This window comes from Columba livia, chromosome Z (genome assembly GCF_036013475.1).
Source record: "Columba livia isolate bColLiv1 breed racing homer chromosome Z, bColLiv1.pat.W.v2, whole genome shotgun sequence".
Taxonomy (NCBI): domain Eukaryota; kingdom Metazoa; phylum Chordata; class Aves; order Columbiformes; family Columbidae; genus Columba; species Columba livia.
The window spans coordinates 56090112-56112272 of NC_088642.1; the positions used below are offsets into that span (position 1 = coordinate 56090112).

The window sequence follows — 22161 nt, forward strand, 5'->3', positions numbered from 1 at the left end:
CCTTGTTGGGTTCACGAATCAGCTGCACAAACTTCAGTGCTTTTTTGTAATCACACATAAAAGCGTGCCTTCTAATGGGAATGCAAAACTAGTATAAAACAGAGGTTTACTAACTTTTGGAAACAAGGATAAGTCACAGATACTGTTGAAAAAAGAAAAGGTCAAAATTCAAAGGAAGTACAACTTTAGAAAGTTGAAAAGCTTAATAAGGAACCTGAATTAGTCCTTCATGATTGGCAGGGCAGAAAGCGTTCTGAAAGTCTTCTCATAGTATACACTTGTTTCTGTGCTAGTTGTAGCATAAGCTATTTTCAGAAAGAAATAAAAACGTAAATGAGGGAAGCTTGCTTTTTAGGGGAAAGGATCATACTGGAATCTAAAATTCTAACACACAATACACACACAAAATCCTTCTGAAAGTGACAAAAAAGCATCAGACACACTAGTACCTCACAGCATGCTGTGATTTTTATTTTTTTTCACCCACTTTATTTAATTACTTTGAAGTACACTAATTTGATTAAAAAAAAAATAATCTCAAACCAGCAGTCATACAATGACAACTTTTCAGATGGGAACATAAGTCAAACTCAACACAACTCCACTGACTTGCTGTGAAGTTCCACCAAGAAATGGATAGTCCATCATTATCACTATTAAATTGTTACCACTGTACTTGTGTTACATCAAAAAAAAAAAAAAAATCAAGAATTCAAAAACTGTACCAAAGAGTTTACAGTTTGAAACCAGCTGCAGTAATACTAAACACTATGATACTAGCAGAAAGCTTCTACATAAGTTAAAACAGGAGGCTAGTGTCAACCTATAGTCATTGGCATCAAATTCACAAGCTAAGAAGTAACGCAAGGTTATTATAACAGAAGATCTTCTGAAGATCTTTGCATAACCACAGTTCCTTCTCTAGCCCAGAGTATCAAAGCCTGGAATAAGTCAGAAGGATCAAGTGAGAAAGTTGGACCAAAAATGTGATGTAGTGTCAGGAAAACATAGAGAAGTCAAGACTTGTATTTACTGCAGCTGGGCATATCCCCACATAAAAAAGGCTACAGAACCAAAGCCATGATGGGAAAGACATTTAAGAAGCACCAGACAACAAAGCCCGCTGCACTTTGGGCTTGGAAGTCAGTGCAGAGAAAGTTACAGATCCACTAAGTGGAATACAGCAATCCAGTTTGCCATAAGGTTAAGAAGCTTAAACCAAGTTTTTGGCAGGAGCAAATATGCACACTCCAAAATAAGAATACAAAATTAATAGCCTAGAGAATTTTGATATGCAAAATGCATAAACAACATCTTGTAAATTGACTTAATTACAGACTCATGCATCTTAGCTTTAAACCACAAAGTGATAATACGAAAGAAGGCCCAGTCCTACAGACTTTAACCACAAGAGCTGTTGCTGCACAGAGATGTTACGACAGTACTTCAAGCATGGGAGCAGATGTCTGAAGGCAATGTCCTCAAGTTAGGAACACACATATTAACTCCTAAATACTGCTGGTTTAACTAGATACCCTTAGAGAACACTTAACATTAGTTCCAGCTTCACAGTGCAGTCACAAATGTAAAGCATTACAGAAGGTTTATGACAAATCTTGCCTCCTGAAATTTACTGAACAAGCCATTGCTGAAGTAGTCATATGTGACTAGAAGCATCTTTCAATGCCACTCATGTTTTAACTACACATTAAGAATACCGTTTTGCCAATTTTTGAACCAATCTTGATCAGTCTGGGGATCCTCACCTTCAGTGAAACCAACGCTGCCAAGTCATTGCAAGACTGCGCCTCAATCCCGTGCAGTTAGCTAAAATAGATACAGGAACTAAGAAAGAATATGACTTGTGCACTACAGCAGTACCACAGTAACTTTCAAACCCTTTAGCTTTTATATCATGCACGTGCAACGTGGCTTTAACCCGTATACATTTATGAATGATGCATCTGCATGAAGCTTCTCATGAACGCTGCAAGCTTCTGAACATCTTCTACAGTCACCGCATTATATAAAGAGGCACGGATTCCTCCCACAGATCTGAATTGAAAAGTGAAGGTGAGAAAAAGAAAAAAGGTTTGTGTAATTCTAAAAAAAGACAATAACATTCACAGACATTTAAACCTACCCCTACCCCAAAGAGTTAAAATTACATTTTATTGGAAAGAGATGCAACATTTAATTCTTCAATGCAAGCTTGCAATCTGAAGAAACTTAGTATTTATTAGTTATTTACAGCTCCAATGCTGTAGAACTGTGATATCAAAAAGCTATCTTTTCTAATCCCACAAACATCACTGGGAAGGAACTCTTACAACAACGTAGGCATGCCATGTAATTAAAGGCTTCACACAATGACAGAATCTGACCTCAAGAGTCATAGTCTTTGGCATTTGCACAAAGCTAGATTTATTAAATTGGAGAAGAAAGCAGAATTAAGGAGAACGCTGAGACCCACCACGCCCAAGTGGTGGTGGAGCCACCAGCAGTCTCTAGACTGCTATTCCCAAGCAATGCCAAACAAACATGAGGAACAGCTTGTGAGTGAGAAAGGCTGGTAAGTCAATGCACAATGCCTGCTGCGGTATCACTGCAGTTACAGTTTGTTTTGCACAAGAAAGGTTTTCATCTGACTCTTAATACTTACCGATGCCCTTTCAGAGATATCATGTTAAGTTCCACAGCTTTCTCAAGAAATTTCTTTTCCAGCGCTTCATCGCCCGTGACACTGCCAATACGGAAAGGGACATTCATTCTGCTTCGGTTCTTTTTCTCCACTGGACATCTAGAGAAGTTGCAGGATGTAATGAGTAACTCATTTTGCGCTAAATTTACATTTTCAGCTATATACCATTTCAGAAAGTGAGTAATTGCATCTGTTGACACCAAAGTCATTACTTTCTGTGAAAAAATACAACCTTCCTTTTTTTAACCTAGTATAATAACGGAAACAGTAAGTGGAAGGCTTATTAGACCTTCCTGACATACTCAAAATTATCCCATGCACAGAGGCTTGTAAACAGATCTAATTTTAAAAACACAATAAAAACCAACACCCCATCCACAGTCTCAGTTACGTTTCCTAGGGTGAGGTTAGTTACAGTGCACTTTGACTGAATCTCAAGCAGTTTCTTCTCTTTATCTTCAAAGACTGACACTTGTTTTTACTCAGCTGGTCACAAAGTGCTACAAGAATTGAGCTTGACTCAGGTAAGCAGAGCTAAATAAAGTATAAGAACATGGCACAAGGAAATTTCCATGGATATTAGAGACTTCTGTTATTGGTTTCAGTATACCTTCTACTTTAGTATCATTCAGAGTAATTAACATCTCAGGTACAGAAGAGGTATCTCTAGAACAAATCTTGCATCGCATACAAGGCCACAACATAGGAGGTGCATAAAAGCTCTTTAATCTCTTAAAATTCCCTTTAATATAAAGTAAAAAATTCAAGATACATTTAAAGGAAAATTTCTCTTAAATTACTTTGTGAAGGTAAGAACAGAGGGTGGAAAAAAAATATTTAGTGCTTCTAGTTCCAAAGCAGATATGAATTCTCCAGATTTATTCTTTCATAAAGCTGTGAAATAGATTCTTGCAGGGGTTCATTAAGAATAAGTTCTCATCCACTACATGTAAATTTCATACATATTACTACTCTATTTGACAAAGAACAGGCATCATTCTTTTTAAGTTTCTCCTTTGTACAGATGTCTCCATTATGAGAAGAATACAAAAGATTAATCATAATATCTGCCTATGCAAAATTTCTGCTTCAGATGTAACCAGGAAAACACTCTTCAAAAAGGCCTGTGCTTGTAAGCATTCCCATATTTGAATAAATGCAGCTACACTATAGTTTTTGTAGTTGTTATGAGGCAATCTGACATAAGTCAGTCAGTGCACAGACTTCAGAAAGCAAACTGCAAACGGCACAGAGCACTCTGTGGAAGAAGTCTCCATTCGCCAAATGGCTCATCGTGCTGCTGACCCAGTGAAGCGCGCCACAGATTAGGTGACGGACGCATTACAGCCTCAGATAAGTCTCCCTTGTAGTCATAGATACAACATTAAAATCACAGTCCTAACTGTATTGCTTAGTAAGATGCACGCAGCTCACTTAGCGAAGCTTGCTTTGCCTTCCCAATTGACTATTTACCGTGCCATCTGCATTGCATTTCCCACTCACAGACTTACGGACCTGCTTGCCAGAAACAGATTTATATTTGTTACAAAATGTTTTTTTCAAGGCTTCATTTGCTTACTGAGGTTTATGAAAAGCCCTCAGGATTTTAGTAGAGTAGGATGACAATCCTGATAATGACAATGCTAAAGGCAAAGCTGTTCTCATTAACTAAATGGATAAGCAGAATGTATTAAATATTATGATTAAAATATATCCCTGCCAATTAAGGTTGGAGCCAGCTTTAATTTAAAATCCAAATTTAATTTGCCCTATCCTAACTTCAACTTGAAAGTTAATTAGGTCCCAAAACTGTTGATTTTATACTGACGGTAAGGGAAAATATTTCACAGTTTCATAGTCAATTACTAGTTTTTGAGCTTGGTGAGTATTAGAATTATTCTGAATTACAATATCAACTTTTAACTATATGTATTTTGGGTCCTGTGAGCTCAGCATCTTAAAATCAGAGGGTTCAATCTGTTTTGGAAAACCATTAACAATAACTGAAGAAAATAAACCACAAGAAAATGTATTGCATTTTGCCTACATCTAGGTCTGATCTTCCTCCTCCTGTTTCAGAAAGGGTTTCAGAACGTAGCACAATTAGCTAATAAAAACTTCCTGCTTGACAGACAAAAAGTAGAACCTTTGACTACTGAAAGAGATGGTAGGACGAATGATGCAAATGTGGTCCCTACAACCTCTCACAAGCCACTTTGTTTCAACCTATATTTCCCCCATGAGATTCAGTTAAGTGTACAAACCAGAAACTGCGTATCTCTTTTTTGTATGCTACTCTCCTACGTTCCTGTGTGTTGTTACATTTAGAACATAAGTTATTAATGTGCTTCAGAATACATTACACAGGATAACTTCAAGTGACTTCCTACTAGAATAAGGCTCATCATTGATAGTTATCAAGTGAATGGTTTGCACAAATAATTCCTGTAGGATTCCTCAAAATTTCTATTTACAGAAAAGGTAACTTCCAAAATATGCTGCAATAAGACTCTTGGAAGTTATGAATATGTTTAGCTCTGCAACAAACATTGAAACCAAAGGGAAAAGCATAGCAACTTACACATAGAATCCATTGGATTTGTCTATAATATCATAAATCATTTGTGATTTGATTACACTAAGTTTATCCATAGCTGCAGCTCCGCCATTATTCTTTATCCATTCCAGTACCAGTCCCATGATATAAATACTGCAACAGAAAAGAATATTTTTCAATCAGATTATTTTTAAAAAACAGAAAAAAATAACAGTCCTGTTTAACACTTCACAAAATATTTCAGCAAAAAAATGTTATGTTTGGTTTTATGGTGCTTAAGATGAACAACTCAGAATCTGGACTATTTTATAAATAATGACAATTCTAAGCAGGCAATGTGTTTTGGACACAGATGAAATTCACATGCTATGGAAATCTGTTGGACAAAACTCAATCCTTTGTACCACAGAAGGACAAGTCCTGCAGGTTTCCCGCAGCCCCGCAGGGCTCCCAAGGACCATCCCAGACACGCTGCACGGATTACCAACAGCTCCCCAACCACACAACTGCCTGCCACATCCTAGAAAGACACAGAGCTCGCACAGAAGTTAGTAGCGCCCACCCTGTGCAGCTGCTCTAGCAAAGATGCGGGGATGAATCTCAAATGTATGTAAATTAATAATGCCAGAAATCTAATCTCATTTTCACAAACGTTAAAAGCCACAATCTCATTTCTGTTTAAAAAGACCTTTTTCCCACATGGACAGTGAAGTTTGGCAAAACAAATAATGATGCATTACACTTAATTATTCACTACTATTCAAGCTCTAAGTAGAGATCTGGAAGCCTATGGGCATCACATGGCTTGGGACCAAGTATTTCAATGCCAGTTACTAAGGGCAACCTAAAAAAATCCCCCAGGCCTTTTGCCTTTGTGCTTTTGCTACAAAACTCAGCTTGTTCAAGTTCAGGCATTTCCCACGACTACAGCACTTAACATAATAAGCTGTTCACAAGTTTTTATGGCATATTTCCAACAAGTTTGCGTTTATTAATCCCTTCCTGACAGATTCCAAGGGAGTGCTCAGAGAACGTTACTCTGCAAGTTTCTTTAACACAAATCTCGCAGGAGGCTGTTTTAGACTTTGCTACTCTTAATTTCTCAGTGGATGCCAGCATCAGATCTTTGAACACTGCAGAAAGACTGCAGAACACCTGAGGTTACAGGTCACCTTTCATACAAAACACCCTATAGCTTTGACAGCACAATCTTGCCACATTTATGACAACGTAAACGATTTAAGTGAAGCATAGCCTAGGCCCTTGCCAAATATATAGGGCCACATTCACCTCTTGCCTTCACTCCCTTGAGTGAAACTTCTTGGACAAGTCAGGTTTAAAGAAGTCAGCCTTAGAGCCATCTACAAAACCCAGCCAGCTGAAATCGTTTATCCTTCTTTCATGCCACTAAAAATAATGGGTTTGGAGCAATCTTAAATGCAAAATAAACCTTTGGAACTTATAAATGAGGTTTTTATAGCAAATTCATTGTTAATTTTAGCAAAGCAGATTAGGGTCAAAGAGTCAAGCTCTGCAGCGCCAAAAGGTTAAAGCCGTTAGCATGGCTTTAATTTAATTTAACATCCTGCTGAAGTAGCTTTTGCAAATTCAGCTAATATTTCCTGCCTGTTTGCCAGCAAACCATTAGAGAGTGCAAGAAAAAGAGTAGAGAAAGAGAACTAGGCAGCTTTGCCAGTTCCTTGCAAAAACTGGAACAGGCATTCAGAGCCAAGCCAAACAGATGTGCACGCTGTCAGTCTGTGTTACATTCTGCATTCTGGAGCATACTCCAACGTGGGTCTGTGGCATGAAGTGAAATCTGGCAAGACAGCGGTCAGAAAAGAGAGAAACTGGTAATTCAACATTATTTACAGCTCACTTAATCTCCCACTACCCCGCTAATGTTACTGACAGATACCGAGTTACAGCTAAAGCAGCACTTTCTTTTCAGAAATTCTGTGCAGTGGCCAGAAGAAAACTGCAGAATTTAATTTCTTTCGCTTTTCAAACCAGAGGAACACCACTGTGTTCAAGTGCTGAGATTAAGCAGAACTTTGTTTTTTCAAATGGAAATCACTTTGCACTTGGAAAACATGAATGGCTGGATTTAAAACCTGGCATATACCAGTACACAGTGTCCAAAACAGTACACGTGACTTGGCAGTCAGGAAAATAAGTGATCATTAAAAACAGAGGTTTTATAAATCACGGGGGAAAAAAAGACACACATACTGTCCATGTTAAAAAGCTACATTCAGAAAAACAGACAAAAAAATCCCAAAATGGTGCAATGTTGATGCTCATCTTGGATACCACCCCTAAGGATATTTGGCGTACCCAGCAGACAGGGCAGACAAGCTGACAGCAAGAGCACAGAATGACAACACTACATACTCTACAGTATGCATATTCATTGAGGAAACTAGATGTGCTTTGTAAAGTCTGGTATAAAATATACTCACAAGATCTACTGTTCTTTTTATAAATTAAGATAACTGCCTCTGTGTTCTTGCAATAGCACACCCCACAGTGAGAACCAGCAGATGCAGAGATATAATGAACATCACTTAGAATTCTGCTAAATTTAAGTAAGCTTTGGCATTAAGGTAGTCTTTGCATGCAGGAATTGCTGTACTTTATGCCTATACAGTGCATTTGATATGTGTTGGACAGCATCAGACAACTTAAGTTTGCAAATTCTGGAATGTATGAAAACGTTATAAGGGCTGCAATTAAATACCAAAAGTACAAAACTGCATTATCAAATTATCTAAATCAAAAAGAAATCTTATCTTTAAAAGTAGAAATCATTATTTTCAAAGTAATTTAAAAAAAAGGGGGGGGCGGGGGAGTATACCTGGTTTGAAGACTTTTTTAAAATAACCATTTTAGTGGGCATTGGTATGAAAATGCTCCAGATTAAGAATGGGTAGATACTACTGGCTCAACACCTAAATATTCCAGTAGCAGAGCATCATTTCACTAACTAGCAGAAACTAGAAGAAAGTAATCTTAAAAGAGCAAGCTGTGGCCTGTTCTGCTTCTTGCATACATGATGTGACCAGGTACAAGCGCATTTCATGATCCTGATTGTTAGCAATGATTATGAAGCTAGACCAATTTTATTTTTAAATGCCAAGGCAAACACTGAGGCAGTAGTTAGAGGAATATGGAAACAGGAAGTAGAGCATAAAGCAAAGTAATGACTAAAATGCCTCTTCTAAAAAAAAAAAATTATGCTACAGGGATAGGGATCTGGAGGTTCAAATGCTGAGAACACCCTCAGGAAGAAATTAAGTCTGTACTGACTGTTCAAGAAGCAAGACCTAAGTGCTAAATTATCGACTTGCAATGACAGAAGGATCGACCCTGAATTGAGCAGAATTAAGCTCATGTAAGTCAGAATTCAATCGTGAAACTTCTACAATGGAACTATGACATATAATATTTACTTCTAAAAATACTATATCCGTCATGACTGGGTCCCACTAGGCAACATGTAAGCCTACTACAGGCATGTGGCTGGACACTTCCCATGTTTTCACACGAATCATGTGAAACATTCCAGCGTAACATGCAAGTACTCAACCTCTGAAACTTTTCTTGATACGAGCAGCAGATGGCAGTGCAGCAGCCTTCCGAATAAGAGATATTAAATAGCAGGGTAAATTACCTGTAGCACGGTGGAGTGTTATACAAAGAGCCATTCGCTGCTTGTGTTTTGTAATCCAATACGATAGGGCATTCTTTCAGTGCAAATCCCAGCAAGTCCTCACGTACTATTACAACAGTAACTCCAGCACAGCCAACATTCTTCTGAGCACCAGCAAAAATCACACCAAACTTTAACAGAAAGAAGAGAAGAAGCACTTGCTACATGCATTTACTAGTAGATCTTAAAACTGAGTCATACACCAGTACCATTATACAACAGGCATACAACTTGGCTGAACAGTGTGGAGAACGTGTTGAAAGTTATCAAGTTGTGGGTCAAAGATAAATTAGGAGAAGTTCTGACTTCAAAGTGCAGGTACAGCTACAGTTGTTGTCCCATGTGTGTCTATTATCAGAACCACATGTCTTCACTCAACTGCAGATCACAGCAAATTTCCCAATGATTCGCTAAATATTTATTTACTAGCCACAAATACTTCAAGGCAGCCCATCTCAATTTCACGTAACTCCAAGCAAATTTACTAAAAACAAATTCATACCTAGATCACAGTATTGTCAACTAGTCTGGTGTTTCAGAACAGGAATCATATAATCCAGGTGTGCAAAGAGGCAGATCAGGAAGGGCCAAGACAAATGCACTAACAATTGCCCCTTCTCTTTGCTACACACAGATGAGAAAGGTCAAACACATTACTTCACCAGTCAGTAACACTTCCCACTCCTAACACACTTTACAAAAGCAAGTGCTATGTTTTGCATCCATACTATCTGTGAAACAGACACAGTAATTGTGAGGCACAGAAAGCTTTAGCAGCTTAAAAGGGGTTACAGATTTTCCTTGTAAGAGGCAGGATCAGAAATTCTGATTCACAGTACTCTGCTATAGCCACATACACTACCTACAGACTAAATATTATTCAGAAGATATCTTTTTCAGCTACTGCATCAGTGAAGGCCACACAGTAGACAATCTTGGACAGCTCTTAACATGAACAATTTCAACATAGTTTCATATGTTTTTACTGAGAAAATGGCAGATAGACAATGAAATAAACTTCAAATTTCAACATTTGTATCCAACATCAAATTAAGAAATATGATTTCCTTAATTTCAGTGCTCATCATGTCAAGCCACCCAGACATTTCAAAGTCCCTGACTATATGCAATCAGTTTTGAAAGTGCTTTGGGCAAACGCTGTGTCCAATACTGTACCTTGGAAACATCCACAGGTTTGGACAGGAAGTTGGATGACATATCACAAACCAAGACTGCCCCTTTGACATCAGGTACAAAGTCAAACTCCACACCATGAACAGTCTCATTAGCACAGTAATAGACATAAGACGCATCTGGATTAAGATTCCAAGTGTTTGGATCAGGAATGTCTGAGAAAGGCAAAAAGAAATCCAAAGGTCATTGGAGATAAATAATTTTCCTGGCATGAAATTTTACTTAACACAGGACTTAACCTGGAAGGATTTTACAGTATAAAATATTAATCATCTTGTTACCAGGAACATACAATTTATCTGCAAAGGCAATCTACCAGTGTGTTCCCAAATGCCTCTGGTGAGCCAACACTAAGCTTACAAACACCCTTCTGGTTTCCAGCCCTTTCTCCTCAAGGGATTTTCATCAGGTTTGCAATCTGAGACTACAAACTACTGCCCTAGGGGTCCAAAACAGCATTTCAGAGGAATTCAGGCACTGGGTCCACGAATCCTCCTGATGCCTTTGGAGCCACTGAAGCATCCAAATTCTCTCTAAAGCTGTGTTTCAGTGCATCCCCAGAAGCATTTCAGTCTTGCTCAAGTTGAACACAAGGTTACCAACCTACCTCACATTTAAGCTTTACAGTCCATTTAGAAAACCAAGATCTCCTCTGTCAACAGGCAATACACAGGCATGCCCTGACAGCACAGAACTTGTTTTGCATAGAACAAATGGTTGCTCTCCCTTTCCTCCAAAACATAAGGAAGAAGAAGTGCTGTTATTGCCTCCATCATCATTTAGTGCCTCTCCCCTTGTCTACAGCTGCCAAATGGTGAATGTGCTCCCCTAGACTGGGAAGTTGTAGGTTCAATTCCTTCCTGTGCCTCAGAGGATATAAACTTTTCTTCCAAGTTAGTGCACTCATCACCAGTCAGTATACTAACTCATATGGGAATATTATTTGTCATTCCTTGTGCTGCTCTTCCCAGTCCAAATGCTGTAATTTGGACCAGAAGGAAGAGAAGAGAGCATGACTAGAAACTGGAACTCAGGTGCCTCCGCTCCAATAACAATTTATATATATCCAGGGACAAATTATACACTTAAAACGTTATTGAAACAGACTCTTGTAAAATTCCCAATACCTCAGTTACAGTTAACCTTTTTTAATTTTCCTTCTACACTGTGGTCATTTAGATTATGTTATATCCAGTAATAAGCTTCCAGAGGATCAGCTGAAAACACCCCTTCTCTTGCAGAGCCGAGTGCCTGTTGTGGCACATAGGTAGGGAAGATAAATATTTGGGAACCCTAAAAAGAAGGTGACAGAATGCACATCTCCTGGGCTAAAGTCAAGATCCCAGGCATGCTTCTAAATTTCACAGCAACCTCATCATTGAGAATACCTGAAACTGAATTACCTTAAGAACTCAGTTAAATAACAGGGGGAAAAAAAAAAAAAAACCAAACAAAAACAAAACATAAAACCCCCCCACAACAACAACAACAAAACCCCACACACACCAAAAAAACCAACCAACCAACCAACCAACACAACCAAAAACAAACAAAGAAACAAAAAAAACCACATCAGACATCCCAGACCATTTCCCTACTGGTACACATTTGCTTCTTGCCACCTTGCCACTTAGTTTCTGGAATCTGCTCAGTCTGGTTTCACAGTTGTTTTCTGGTGAAGGTTGTCAAGCTGTCTAAGAGATGTCCCAGTAATGAACATGGAGAGATTTGTCAGGCAATATTCCGAGTGCTGAGCAGTCAACTCTGAAACTAGTTAACATTCAATGACCCAAAGGTTGACTTGGACCAATCTTTAGAGCAATTAAAAAAGCTGAGCATTCACATAGATGGAAGTAATCATCAACTTACATGTATAGGCTCCTAGTTTTGGATGAACGATGTTCACATTGGCATACTTCTCTGCTTCTTTAGCTGCTTTTGCTGACCAGGCTCCAGTAACGACATAATCTGCGTGTCTTCCCTCCTTTAAACCAATGAGATTAAGTGGGACTGCACTGAACTGAGCAGATCCACCTCCTTGGAGAAAAATAACTTTGTAGTTTTCTGGTATATTTCTGTATGCAAGAAATACCAATTTGTATCATTCCCAGAAGACACAGGATCCATACTACTTAATATTATGCATCTAACAGCAACTGAGGAAGAACACTGTCATTTCAGAAGACACTTTGCCAAGAGATTAGACCAAATCCCATTAACATACCTCAGTACTGGTCTTGAGTAACAACTTGAGTAATAAGAGTAATGTTATACATTTTACAGATAGAAATTTGCTGGAAAAAAACCCACGTTTTTCCCTTGGATAGCATTAAACCAAATTCACTTCTGAGTAGCTCTTCTATCAAAATATACACAGACTTGAAAGATATCCCAGCAGAATTAATTCTCCCTTGCAATTTTGTCTATTGCCAGTTTAATGGCCTTTCTGTCAGGCTAAGAACTTGATACCAAAGTCCTCACAGCAGAATTCAGCTTTGAGGCCCTTCAGCTGTATACTATGCAGTGCAACTGTAGAGTAAATTGTGCACGCAGAGCAAGTGGCATAAGTAGTCCTCCATAAAATCACAAAAATTACTCGTTCAAATTATTCATCAAAACCCCCCTGTCAATAATTCTGGCTGTGACCAAGAGTCAAGGTTTTATAAGAAATTACTACCATTATTAACTGCTACAAGAACATTAATTCTAATATATTACACTTATTTCAAACTTTTTAAAATGTGTCACACTACAAGTAGGAAAAGGAATCCTGATCGGTGATCCTGCAACACATCCATAGATCTTTTTAGTGAAATAAGATTGATGAGTAATGTACAGATCACCGCTATGCCACAGGAGAACTGATTTCCATCGTTTCCATTTGTTTCGTGAAGAAAGTGGATGCCCTTCATGAATTCCATGAAGGTGACAAAAATTAACATTTCAGAAGAAAGTGTACAATAGGCATATTAAGAGCATTTAACCTAATGAAAGCAGTTTGTCACATTCAAATAAATCAGCATCTGAAAAATAGAAGATCAATGTCCTCTCCAAGATTATTACTCTATCAGACACAGTATCTAAACAAAATTTAAAAAAAAAGTAAACACACAAGCAAGTACTTTCAAGAAAAGGTCTTCATATTAGCCAATATTGGTGCAACTAACACAAGCATAAACTAATAGTAACCAGGAAGTAATCCACTTACAGCAATTCACGCAGGAGATTTTCAGCTGTATTTAAAATTTTTGTGAAATCTGTGGTCCGATGGCTCATTTCTTTGGTGGAAAGGAAAGAAGAAATAATATTAAACAAAATGGTAATACATTAATGGGATTTTAAAATTCTGTTAAGCTTTAAACTTTTTACACTGCAGACTCAAAATGCCTCAAGCCTCCCACTCCTGGTTCCGCTCCCTGCTTTTTGCTGAGCCTCCCTAAATACTCACAACAGATTTACACCTCCAGTCTTGTCCAGATCCGGACAAACCCAGTCCATTCACATTTGGCATCCACATGACCTTACCATCCCAGGAGCAACTACATTTGTGTGAAAAAAATATTCCCTAGAAAGGTGTAAATTTTCCTCACTCTAAGAATCTTCTCTGATACCAGTGCTGTAGCAAGTATAGAGTAAGGTACAGCGTTTTTTTCTGGTTTTATTTTTAACAAGGCTTCTTCATGCAATAATCCTAATTAAACATCAAGGAAACTTAATACTAATTCCTTTCGTATTCTTTCTTCCATCCGTAAAAGCGTACAATTACCACATGAAGCCCTACCCTGCAGAAATTGCTGTACATTTTAGTTTTGGCAACTAAACAATTTCACAGGACCAATAAAATGCTGACCGTCTTCTCGCATACATGTTTTGTGCAACTGGGGCTGAGAAGCCAGTTAGCAACCCATAGGGCACAGAAGACACCTGCTTCGTATAACAGGACAGGATGGGCTTCCTAATGGGAAGGGCACTGTACATCAGACACATTTGAAGCATTTTGCCACATACTATGCTATCTATATATATACATGCATGTAGTACGTATCTATCTGCGTATAGTATGTCTACACTATGGAGTATTTTATAGATATGAACAAAATCTTGTGAATATATAGCCTATATTTATACACATCTCTGCCCAAGGATCCAAAAGGGCTACTGCTTTACATGTTAGCCATCTTTTTTGTCTCAAGTCCTCTGTTTTGGATCTCTAAACATCTGGCTATGCATAATTTTAGGGTCTCCTGGTGAATGGTAGAAAAGGTGTATGAAAAAGTAGCAGAACAAGGTATTAGAAAAGGAGCTGAAATAGCAAGATAAAAACTCTTATTAAAGAATTTGATTAAACGTCTACATTCTGCAAAATATATAATTTTTGAAATCTTACCAAGAACACTTATACCAAGTCCTTTGTAGTCCACCAATTCTTTCTGTGCTTCTAATAATACCTAATAAAAGAAAAAATCCACAAATAAATTAAGATCATTTTCCACTGTCTGGAGTCACTGATGCATATGCATATACCAACTGCTCCATGCAGTAATAACCTTGCTTAATAAGTGTCAAGTTAACAGAAGTATAGTCACTGATACAATTTTGTTGTATCTCGTGTCTGAAGGCTTTTAATGAGATGGTATAACTAAATAATACGCTTGTTGTGGAGACCATGTTTTAAGTTATTATTTCAACAGTTATATTTCCAGATTTCAGAATGATTTCTAGGAGCTGGATAGAACTCCCAGCCCTTTACAGAATGCTTAATGTGTGCTCTTTCTATTCAGGCATCTTAAATCCCCACCCGCACCCCTCTGCTTTGTGTTCTTTCACTTGATTTCTGCAAATAGGACAACTAAGGTATGGAGGAAAACACACCAAAAAAAAAATCAGCTTGGGGAACTAGATACCTCAAATTGAGCCATCAGGACAAGGCCTGTTGTCAAGGAATGAAGTCCTGCCTTTTCTGAAGATGAGCCTCCTCTACGCCATTGAAATTTAAGAAAAAAATGAGGTAAAATTTGAGGCTACTAAAACCCATGTGTCACCCCTAGGAGCCCCAGCCAGCTAGTCTGCTGCTTCAGCCTTCCATTTCTCTTTCTTCTCCCGTAGCTCTCAAATGTCAACAAAGTGGAATTAGATTCTAACCATTGGATCCACAGCCTACCATTTCGGTAAATTCTTGTGTGAGAGCCAGAACATCCTTAGCTCCTCCTCAAGGAAGCAGGAGGAGAGGGAGCCGCAGCAGAAAATCCACAAAAACAAATGCTGTATGCACGCACCCCAGGATCTGCCAAGCAACCACCCCATCCGGACAGTGGCAGAAACGCAAAATCTGCCTTGTTGACAGGGTGTCTGCTCTTGATGTTAGAGATGGTGAAGTTGTAACCACTGTGTTTTACATGCAATCTTATCCATGCCAGATGCAGGGGGGAAAAAGTCAAATGGAGCACACAGACTACTAGAAAGTGCTTGTTAAATCACTTGATAAAATCCAATTCTGTTAGTAACGTTGTTTATTTGACAACCTGCACATGCCTTACAACAGGCATCTACCATACACCTTGTAATGGCCATGATGAGCTCTTTGCACCTTCACGCTTCAGTGAGTCCAAGCGCTTCACATGCGACACCAACCCACATTCAAAGTGAAACAATCGAGGTGGCGCAGTAGTCCGGTTAAGAGTACTGCATCTTTGGGAGGGGAAAACAGATTAATAATATGGAATTCAGCTATGCCCTCCTCAAACCCTAAACCCAGTTCTCAGCGCTCTTTTGAAACTGGATACTGCAGCACATCTAATAAGAGCCCCTTCCTAAGCCAAAGGTTCAAGACAGAACAACAAACTTCTTTGCAGCACAGGCTACAAAAGACATTTTGATGAGAAAAAAAAAAAAAGACAAATTTGTTGACCTAAAAAGAAATAGTTAAATAAGTAATACAGAAAACAATGAATAATACTATGAAGGAAAACTAAGAATAAAAGGTTTCCACAACACATAACTCTTAATTTGAAAGTCAGATACATAGAGTTTGGCAGAAACCACTCCCTCTCCATATGCAACTAGATCACCTATGGCTGCTGATGCAACTTTCCAGGGGGTTGAGTCTGCACTACACTCATAAACATTTTTTAAATAAAGACTTCCCAGGGAATTGCAATGTTGTTTATCAGCTGACAAATAACACACCTAAGATAGCCACCCTTGTGCATCTGAGTACTTCCCATCCCAAAACTGCTACAGCCCTTGATGAACGACCTTAGACCAAACTCAGATAAAACTCCGGGAGAGCAATCCTAAAATCACACTAGGGGCATTTCCAAAACCCGACCTTACCAGGGCACTGATCTGGGTGTGGAGGGGGGAAAGAAAGGAGGATCGTTGCTACGCGGCTGGTTCTTTTTACTACTCGAGCTCGCCGACCCTCGCAGGAGCCCCCGGGGCACCGGGCTGGGAAGCAGAACCGCTGTCGCTGCCTCAGCCCGGCCGAGCGCCTCGACCCCGCCAGCCCAGCGCCCTCCGCAGCGCCGGGAGACCCAGAGCGCCCGCTCCCGCCCGCCACAACGCTCCAGCCCGCACGGGGAAGGGCCTCCGGCCCCTACTCACGGAACGCGGGAGCTTCGCCGGCCCGGCCCCGAAGTTCACCACCTGCCGCCCGCGCTCCATCCCGACCCCGGCCCCGCTCCCGCCGCCGCTGCCCGCCCGCCCGCCGCCCCCGCCACAGATAAACCCCCCGCCACCGGCCCGCCCATTGGCTCCCGCCGCACACCCCCCAGAGGCGGGGCTGCAGCCGGCACGTCCCGCCCATTGGCCCCCCGGCAGCGTCCCGGCCTCCACGCGGAGGCAGCGTGATTGGGCTGGAGGCGGGGCGGGGCACGGCCCGCGGGGCGCCGCGAGCGGATTGGAGAGCGCGAGCGGGCCACGCCCCCCGGCACCGCCCCCGCCCCGGGGCGCGCCGTCCTGCGCGTGCTGCCAAGTGGGCCGCGGTCACGGCCAAAAATGGAGGGTGCGGGGGGAGGACCCCGGGACATGGACGGGGTTTAAACGGGCCTGGCCTTGGGAGAGTCCACCGCACCTGCGGCCCTAGGTGCGTCGATGGGTAGGGGGTGGGTAGGTGGGCGGGTAGGTAGACGGAGCGCATGTCCGGCAATAACTTTGCAGAGGTTTTTCCGCATGCAGCTGCTGCTTTGGAACTCTGAGATCAATAAAACAAGCAATTTTGTAATTGTGGAGAATCATAGAACGGGACCTTCCAGGGTCCTCTAGTCCAACCCCCCTCCCACGAGCAGACACATCTGCAACTGGTACGGCTGTTCCAAAAGCAGTCTGAAAACTGACAATACCCATCTACAGTCAGCATGAATTTCAGGCGATAATTCACCTTGGAAGAGGTAAATGTCTTCATGTTTCTTGCCAAAAGAAGAGCAGGATCCCTACCTTCTCCAATGCACAAACTATGTGTGTTGTGCACTGATTCCCCAAACTCCACATTGCAGGCGAATTGCTTTTTGGGTTTCAGAGAAAGGGAATAAACCCAGGAAAGCTGTGAAACTTGATTATTTCACAGAATAGATAGCACAGCTGGGACTTGCCTTGAGGTCTGCCAAATCCTAGGCGAATAACCCCGGATACTAAGTTATTCTGTCCACAGGTAACTTGGTGTGAGTTCAGCTGAAACATAGTTAATACAATTAAATGGTTTCAGCTGAAAGCAGACAAACTCATCCAATTTCTTTTAATTGCTTTAGTGGGATGTTCTGCCTTACAATCAGTTTTCAGAAGTGTTTTTAAAGGCAGTAGGCACAAATCAGTTTTAACAAAACAAGGTATTAATTATGACTGAAAACAGATGGGCTTTATGGAGTCCCATAATTTTCAAGTATCTTAGACGAGGCTCATGATTGTCATATGTAGTCGCACAAAGCACAGCCCTTGAACACCTTACTCTGCCCAGTGTTACCCGTAATGCTGGTCCTGCTTTAATCCTGGGCACGTTTACCAAGTTTATCATCAGCATTAGTCATCTGTTTACCAAATTGCACTTTTTTTCAGAAATGGAAGTGTTAATGTCCATTATTGTGTGAATACTGAGGTTTATAGAAAAGGTCATTTTCACTACAAATTATTTAACTGAAGAAACACTGACCACATTAATTTGTTCCTTTTCCTGTAAAGCTAGGTCATACTGAGAATTGTAGATTACAGCTTGACCTGATATTTAGAACAGATTTTCACCTGAGGCAAGTTATTTTGTTTAAAAGATTGTAAACAGAGACAGTGGTTTTACAACAAAGATAACTTTCATTTCAATAATGGCTATAGCTTAAGAAAAACAGACACCAGAACCCCTCCCAGTACTGAACAGATAATAGCAGACTTCACAGGCATTGCAGGCTGGATACGTTCTCTTCAAAACAACAAGGTGTTTTCAAAGCCTGTCTCAGACCACAACACCCAGAACTACATTACATCTAATTATTCAGGTTAGTTTTGCTTTAATAGAAGCCTCTACTGAAATGTTCAGTAAGAACATAGATGTGACTACACTATAATTATTTTTATCGAAGTCTCAGACAGAAGCAGGCTTAAGGCATATTGGGCTTTACCCATTATTAAACCCAGACTACTTAGGCCTGCCCAGAGAGGCAGCTTTGAACTCCAACCTGTCAGGGAAAAGATGTCCTAAGCAGAAAGGGTTAGCAGAACCAGAAGTAGTTTGGGCTGTCGGTTCAGGTCAGGAAGCCTGGCTTCTGCTATGGAAGTGCTTCAACACCCAAGCAGGATCAGTCCTGAACCCTAACTGTGTGGCACAAACCACAACGCAAATTAAGACTTTGGAATTAAAAGTGTAATTCAAACCTCTGGCACAAAGAACACAAAAACAGAAACAAGGCAAGTTGGTGCTGGTATCGGCTCAGAGCACATGGCATAAATATCAGGTACTGTAGTGTTTCAGTTCAGGCAAGTGCCATCCTGACCAGAAGGGTCAAAAATTGCAGCTCCTGTAGGATCACAGGACAACTGTGCTGGAAGCCTTGCGACCCAGAGCTTTAGAAAATCCACTTCACATTGTGCATTGATGGGCAGTAAACAGAATGTATAAGGATAAACCAGCAAGTTTCCTGAACACAGAGTGGCCCATTTTTGCTACATGCAAGGGATTATTGCGCTTTTGCAGATGGACAGAATGAAGAGGAATAGCAAAGATCACATCAGAGTTCTGTTTGTATCTAGATTTCTCCTATTTTAGTATTTCACCAACAGCAATTATTATCTAATTTTTCATTACATCTAAACCCATAGATTCATTATATCAGTATTCACAGTCGTTCAGTGTAAAATAAAAGCTTCCAAAACCATGACTTCCAGGAATGCTTCTGGCTTCCAGCATTTGACAGAGAACCTAACCCTTCAAAGTGCCACAAATGCGTGCAAACGTGAATTTGCATAATTAACACAAAATCAGAGAGAGATGTATTTACTATGACGCATAACTGGGGAAAAAGTTAAAAAACAACAACAACAACAAGAGAAAGTGTAATATTCAAATAAACTTCCAGCGTTTTCAGTGAACTTTTACTGGGTTCATCATGACTTCTTGTTACGCTGCATAGAAAAACCTGCATCAACTACTGCTTGAAAAGAATCAGCTCACTCAAGGAGAGCAAGTGCACGTGAATTCTCCATCGCACAGGATAACAGACAAGCTGACATCATTGTTAAAAGACAAATAACGCTGACTGCACAGCAACCTGGCAGCTGCTTCAGGAGGCAGCTGGGACGTCTGGTCCAGCAAAGCAGTGAGACTAACAAATTTTGGTGGAACTTAAAACAAGATGCAAGTAGTTCAGACAAGGGTTTGGGGTTATTTTGTTTTTCAGAGGTCTGGCTCCAAATATTGCAATTACAAAGTGTGAAAAGTAATTCTCAGGAAGCCAAAATAAACAGAGAAAAAATGTTTGAGTTTTGTAAGTAAACAGTAACATGTTCTCTAGCAAAAAGCAGGCCTATTGATTTTAGGCTTTTATGTCAAACAAGAACACAGACAAATATGTAGAACATTAACTAATAACAAGAGATTGAAACAGGTTATATCCAAACTCAGGGTAAAATGGTTTCGTAGTAATTTAAAACATACGTATTTTTTAACATAAATATAGATACATACTTACTTTTTACTAGAATACTTTATTATTTAAAATGTTAGTCTATATCCACAAAACTTTTTTTTGGAAAAGCATTTTTAAAACATTAGTAAAAACCTTTAAATTTCAGAAATATTCACAATAGCTTAAAAAAATGCTTCTCCCTCAAGTAACTTATATCCATTACCTCTACAGATGTCGGATTGAGCATTCAACTGTGTGTAAAGTATGGACTCCAGATTCTGAGTTACATAGTGTCTGGTCCATTTGGCTTTAAATGATTATTTTTGCTATAATTCATACTTTAAAAGCAAATACTGGTAGTATTTAACACAAAACGTATTTATGCCACATGCTTATTAGGCATACAATACATAAACTGTTTTAAGTTCTTTCTGGTATTTTTAGGGACGAATAACAGTTTTGTAATTCCTAACCTCACAAATCTGAATGCTTCTGAATTTATACTTTTATACACCATTTCCCAGTGACTAGCTTTAACATTTCACTAAAAAGGAAACACGTAGCATTTTAATGCTAAAGAAACTGACTGCACGTAATTATTCAATCAAACCAAAATCACAAGCAAAGAATAATAACTGAAGCAATAAATCTCAAATGTTTGGGAGAATATCTAAAAAGTTGCATAGATTAATATATTACATGCTATTATTCTGCGGTGACAAAGTCTACATAATGTACTTTCATTGTGCAATAACTTATGCAATATTGCAATAGCTAAGGTAATCTCGTGCTATTTGCTCAGTAAAAAATTCCCATTTGAGGATGCATGAGTTTCTTCATAAGTGCAGCCAGGAATTTCTACAGATCATCTGTGTTCTAGAACTCTCATGACAAATGATGGAGTAAAAAGAAAGTTACACAGGTTCTTTTTCCCTCCTAGTTCAGCCCAAACCATCTTGCCCAATTCCTGTATGTGAAAAATACCTTCTGTTGCTCCATCACCGTCTGTCCACTTCACTCTGCAAATGGAATACACATTGCCAAGAAAAAAATTACGCATGTCAAACAGGTTAAAATATTATGATAATTCAAAATCTCAGATAACACTGTAAATAGTGAAATATATTGACATTTCATGCATTTTTTTAAAAAGGCAGCTTGTCATGACCATTGCACAATGTAATGTGTTTTCAGCATCTGGACTTCCCATAAAGATAAGCAGTGTATGTCAAATGCTACTATTCAATCTCCCAGAGTTTGCTACTGCAATTTAAGAAATCTCTTCTAAATCAGGACTGACTCAAGCACATGCATGTGAAAAAAAGTAAGTAATAGAAATAAGTTATTTTAAGGAATTAAAATCGACTGGTTCATTCAAAAGCAAATATCACTCCCACTGTTGGCCAGCTAGGCTAAACTACAAGAGTTTGTTTCATTCTTCTAAATACAAATTTTATGTTGCTTAAAAACAACTTTCCTAAAATCTGTTTAATGTTGAACATCTTCCTCATCTCTACAACCCTTCCTAATAAGTTCAGTTTTACAGAATTCACTTTTATATACAAAACAGTAACTGGTGAAGGAAGCATTATTGTGTATGTGGCTCTCCACTGATTGTCTTCTCATGGCACTCAGGCAGGTGCATAAGTATCAAGAAAGATGTTGCTTTATTTTTAAGGGCCATACTGAAGTGCATCTTACTATTTCTGGTGCAAACCAAAATAATTTTCTGTGCCACGAGGCAAATCAAAATCTGTTACCCTACGTCATAGTTCAGAAGCTGCAAATGAGCTGCCTGTGCAAAAGGACAGGAACAAGAAGCTGAGGAGCAAACCCGAGGAGTTTTAAAACAATTATATTATTTTAGTTTTATGCTCTTGCATTTCTCTAA

The 22161-nt window shown here is 39.5% G+C and overlaps 1 protein-coding gene across 3 annotated transcripts; it reads right to left on the bottom strand.

Moving 5' to 3' along the window:
- Nucleotides 1–466: 466 nt before the first annotated feature.
- On the bottom strand, nucleotides 467–16907 carry PSAT1 (phosphoserine aminotransferase 1). 3 transcript variants are annotated; one of them, XM_065045932.1, is made up of 9 exons: nucleotides 16768–16907; nucleotides 14552–14612; nucleotides 13373–13442; nucleotides 12034–12239; nucleotides 10147–10319; nucleotides 8932–9101; nucleotides 5283–5411; nucleotides 2663–2800; nucleotides 467–2055 (listed from the first exon to the last, which is right to left on the bottom strand). In XM_065045932.1, the coding sequence occupies exons 1-9, from the start codon at nucleotides 16825–16827 to the stop codon at nucleotides 1950–1952; spliced, it is 1113 nt and encodes a 370-aa protein (XP_064902004.1). In that variant the 5' UTR covers nucleotides 16828–16907; the 3' UTR covers nucleotides 467–1949. The 3 variants fall into 3 exon arrangements, with proteins under 3 accessions (XP_064902004.1, XP_013223467.2, XP_005505626.3); XM_013368013.3 differs by lacking the exon at nucleotides 16768–16907 and adding an exon at nucleotides 15722–15852; XM_005505569.4 differs by lacking the exon at nucleotides 16768–16907 and adding an exon at nucleotides 15069–15136.
- Nucleotides 16908–22161: the final 5254 nt, after the last annotated feature.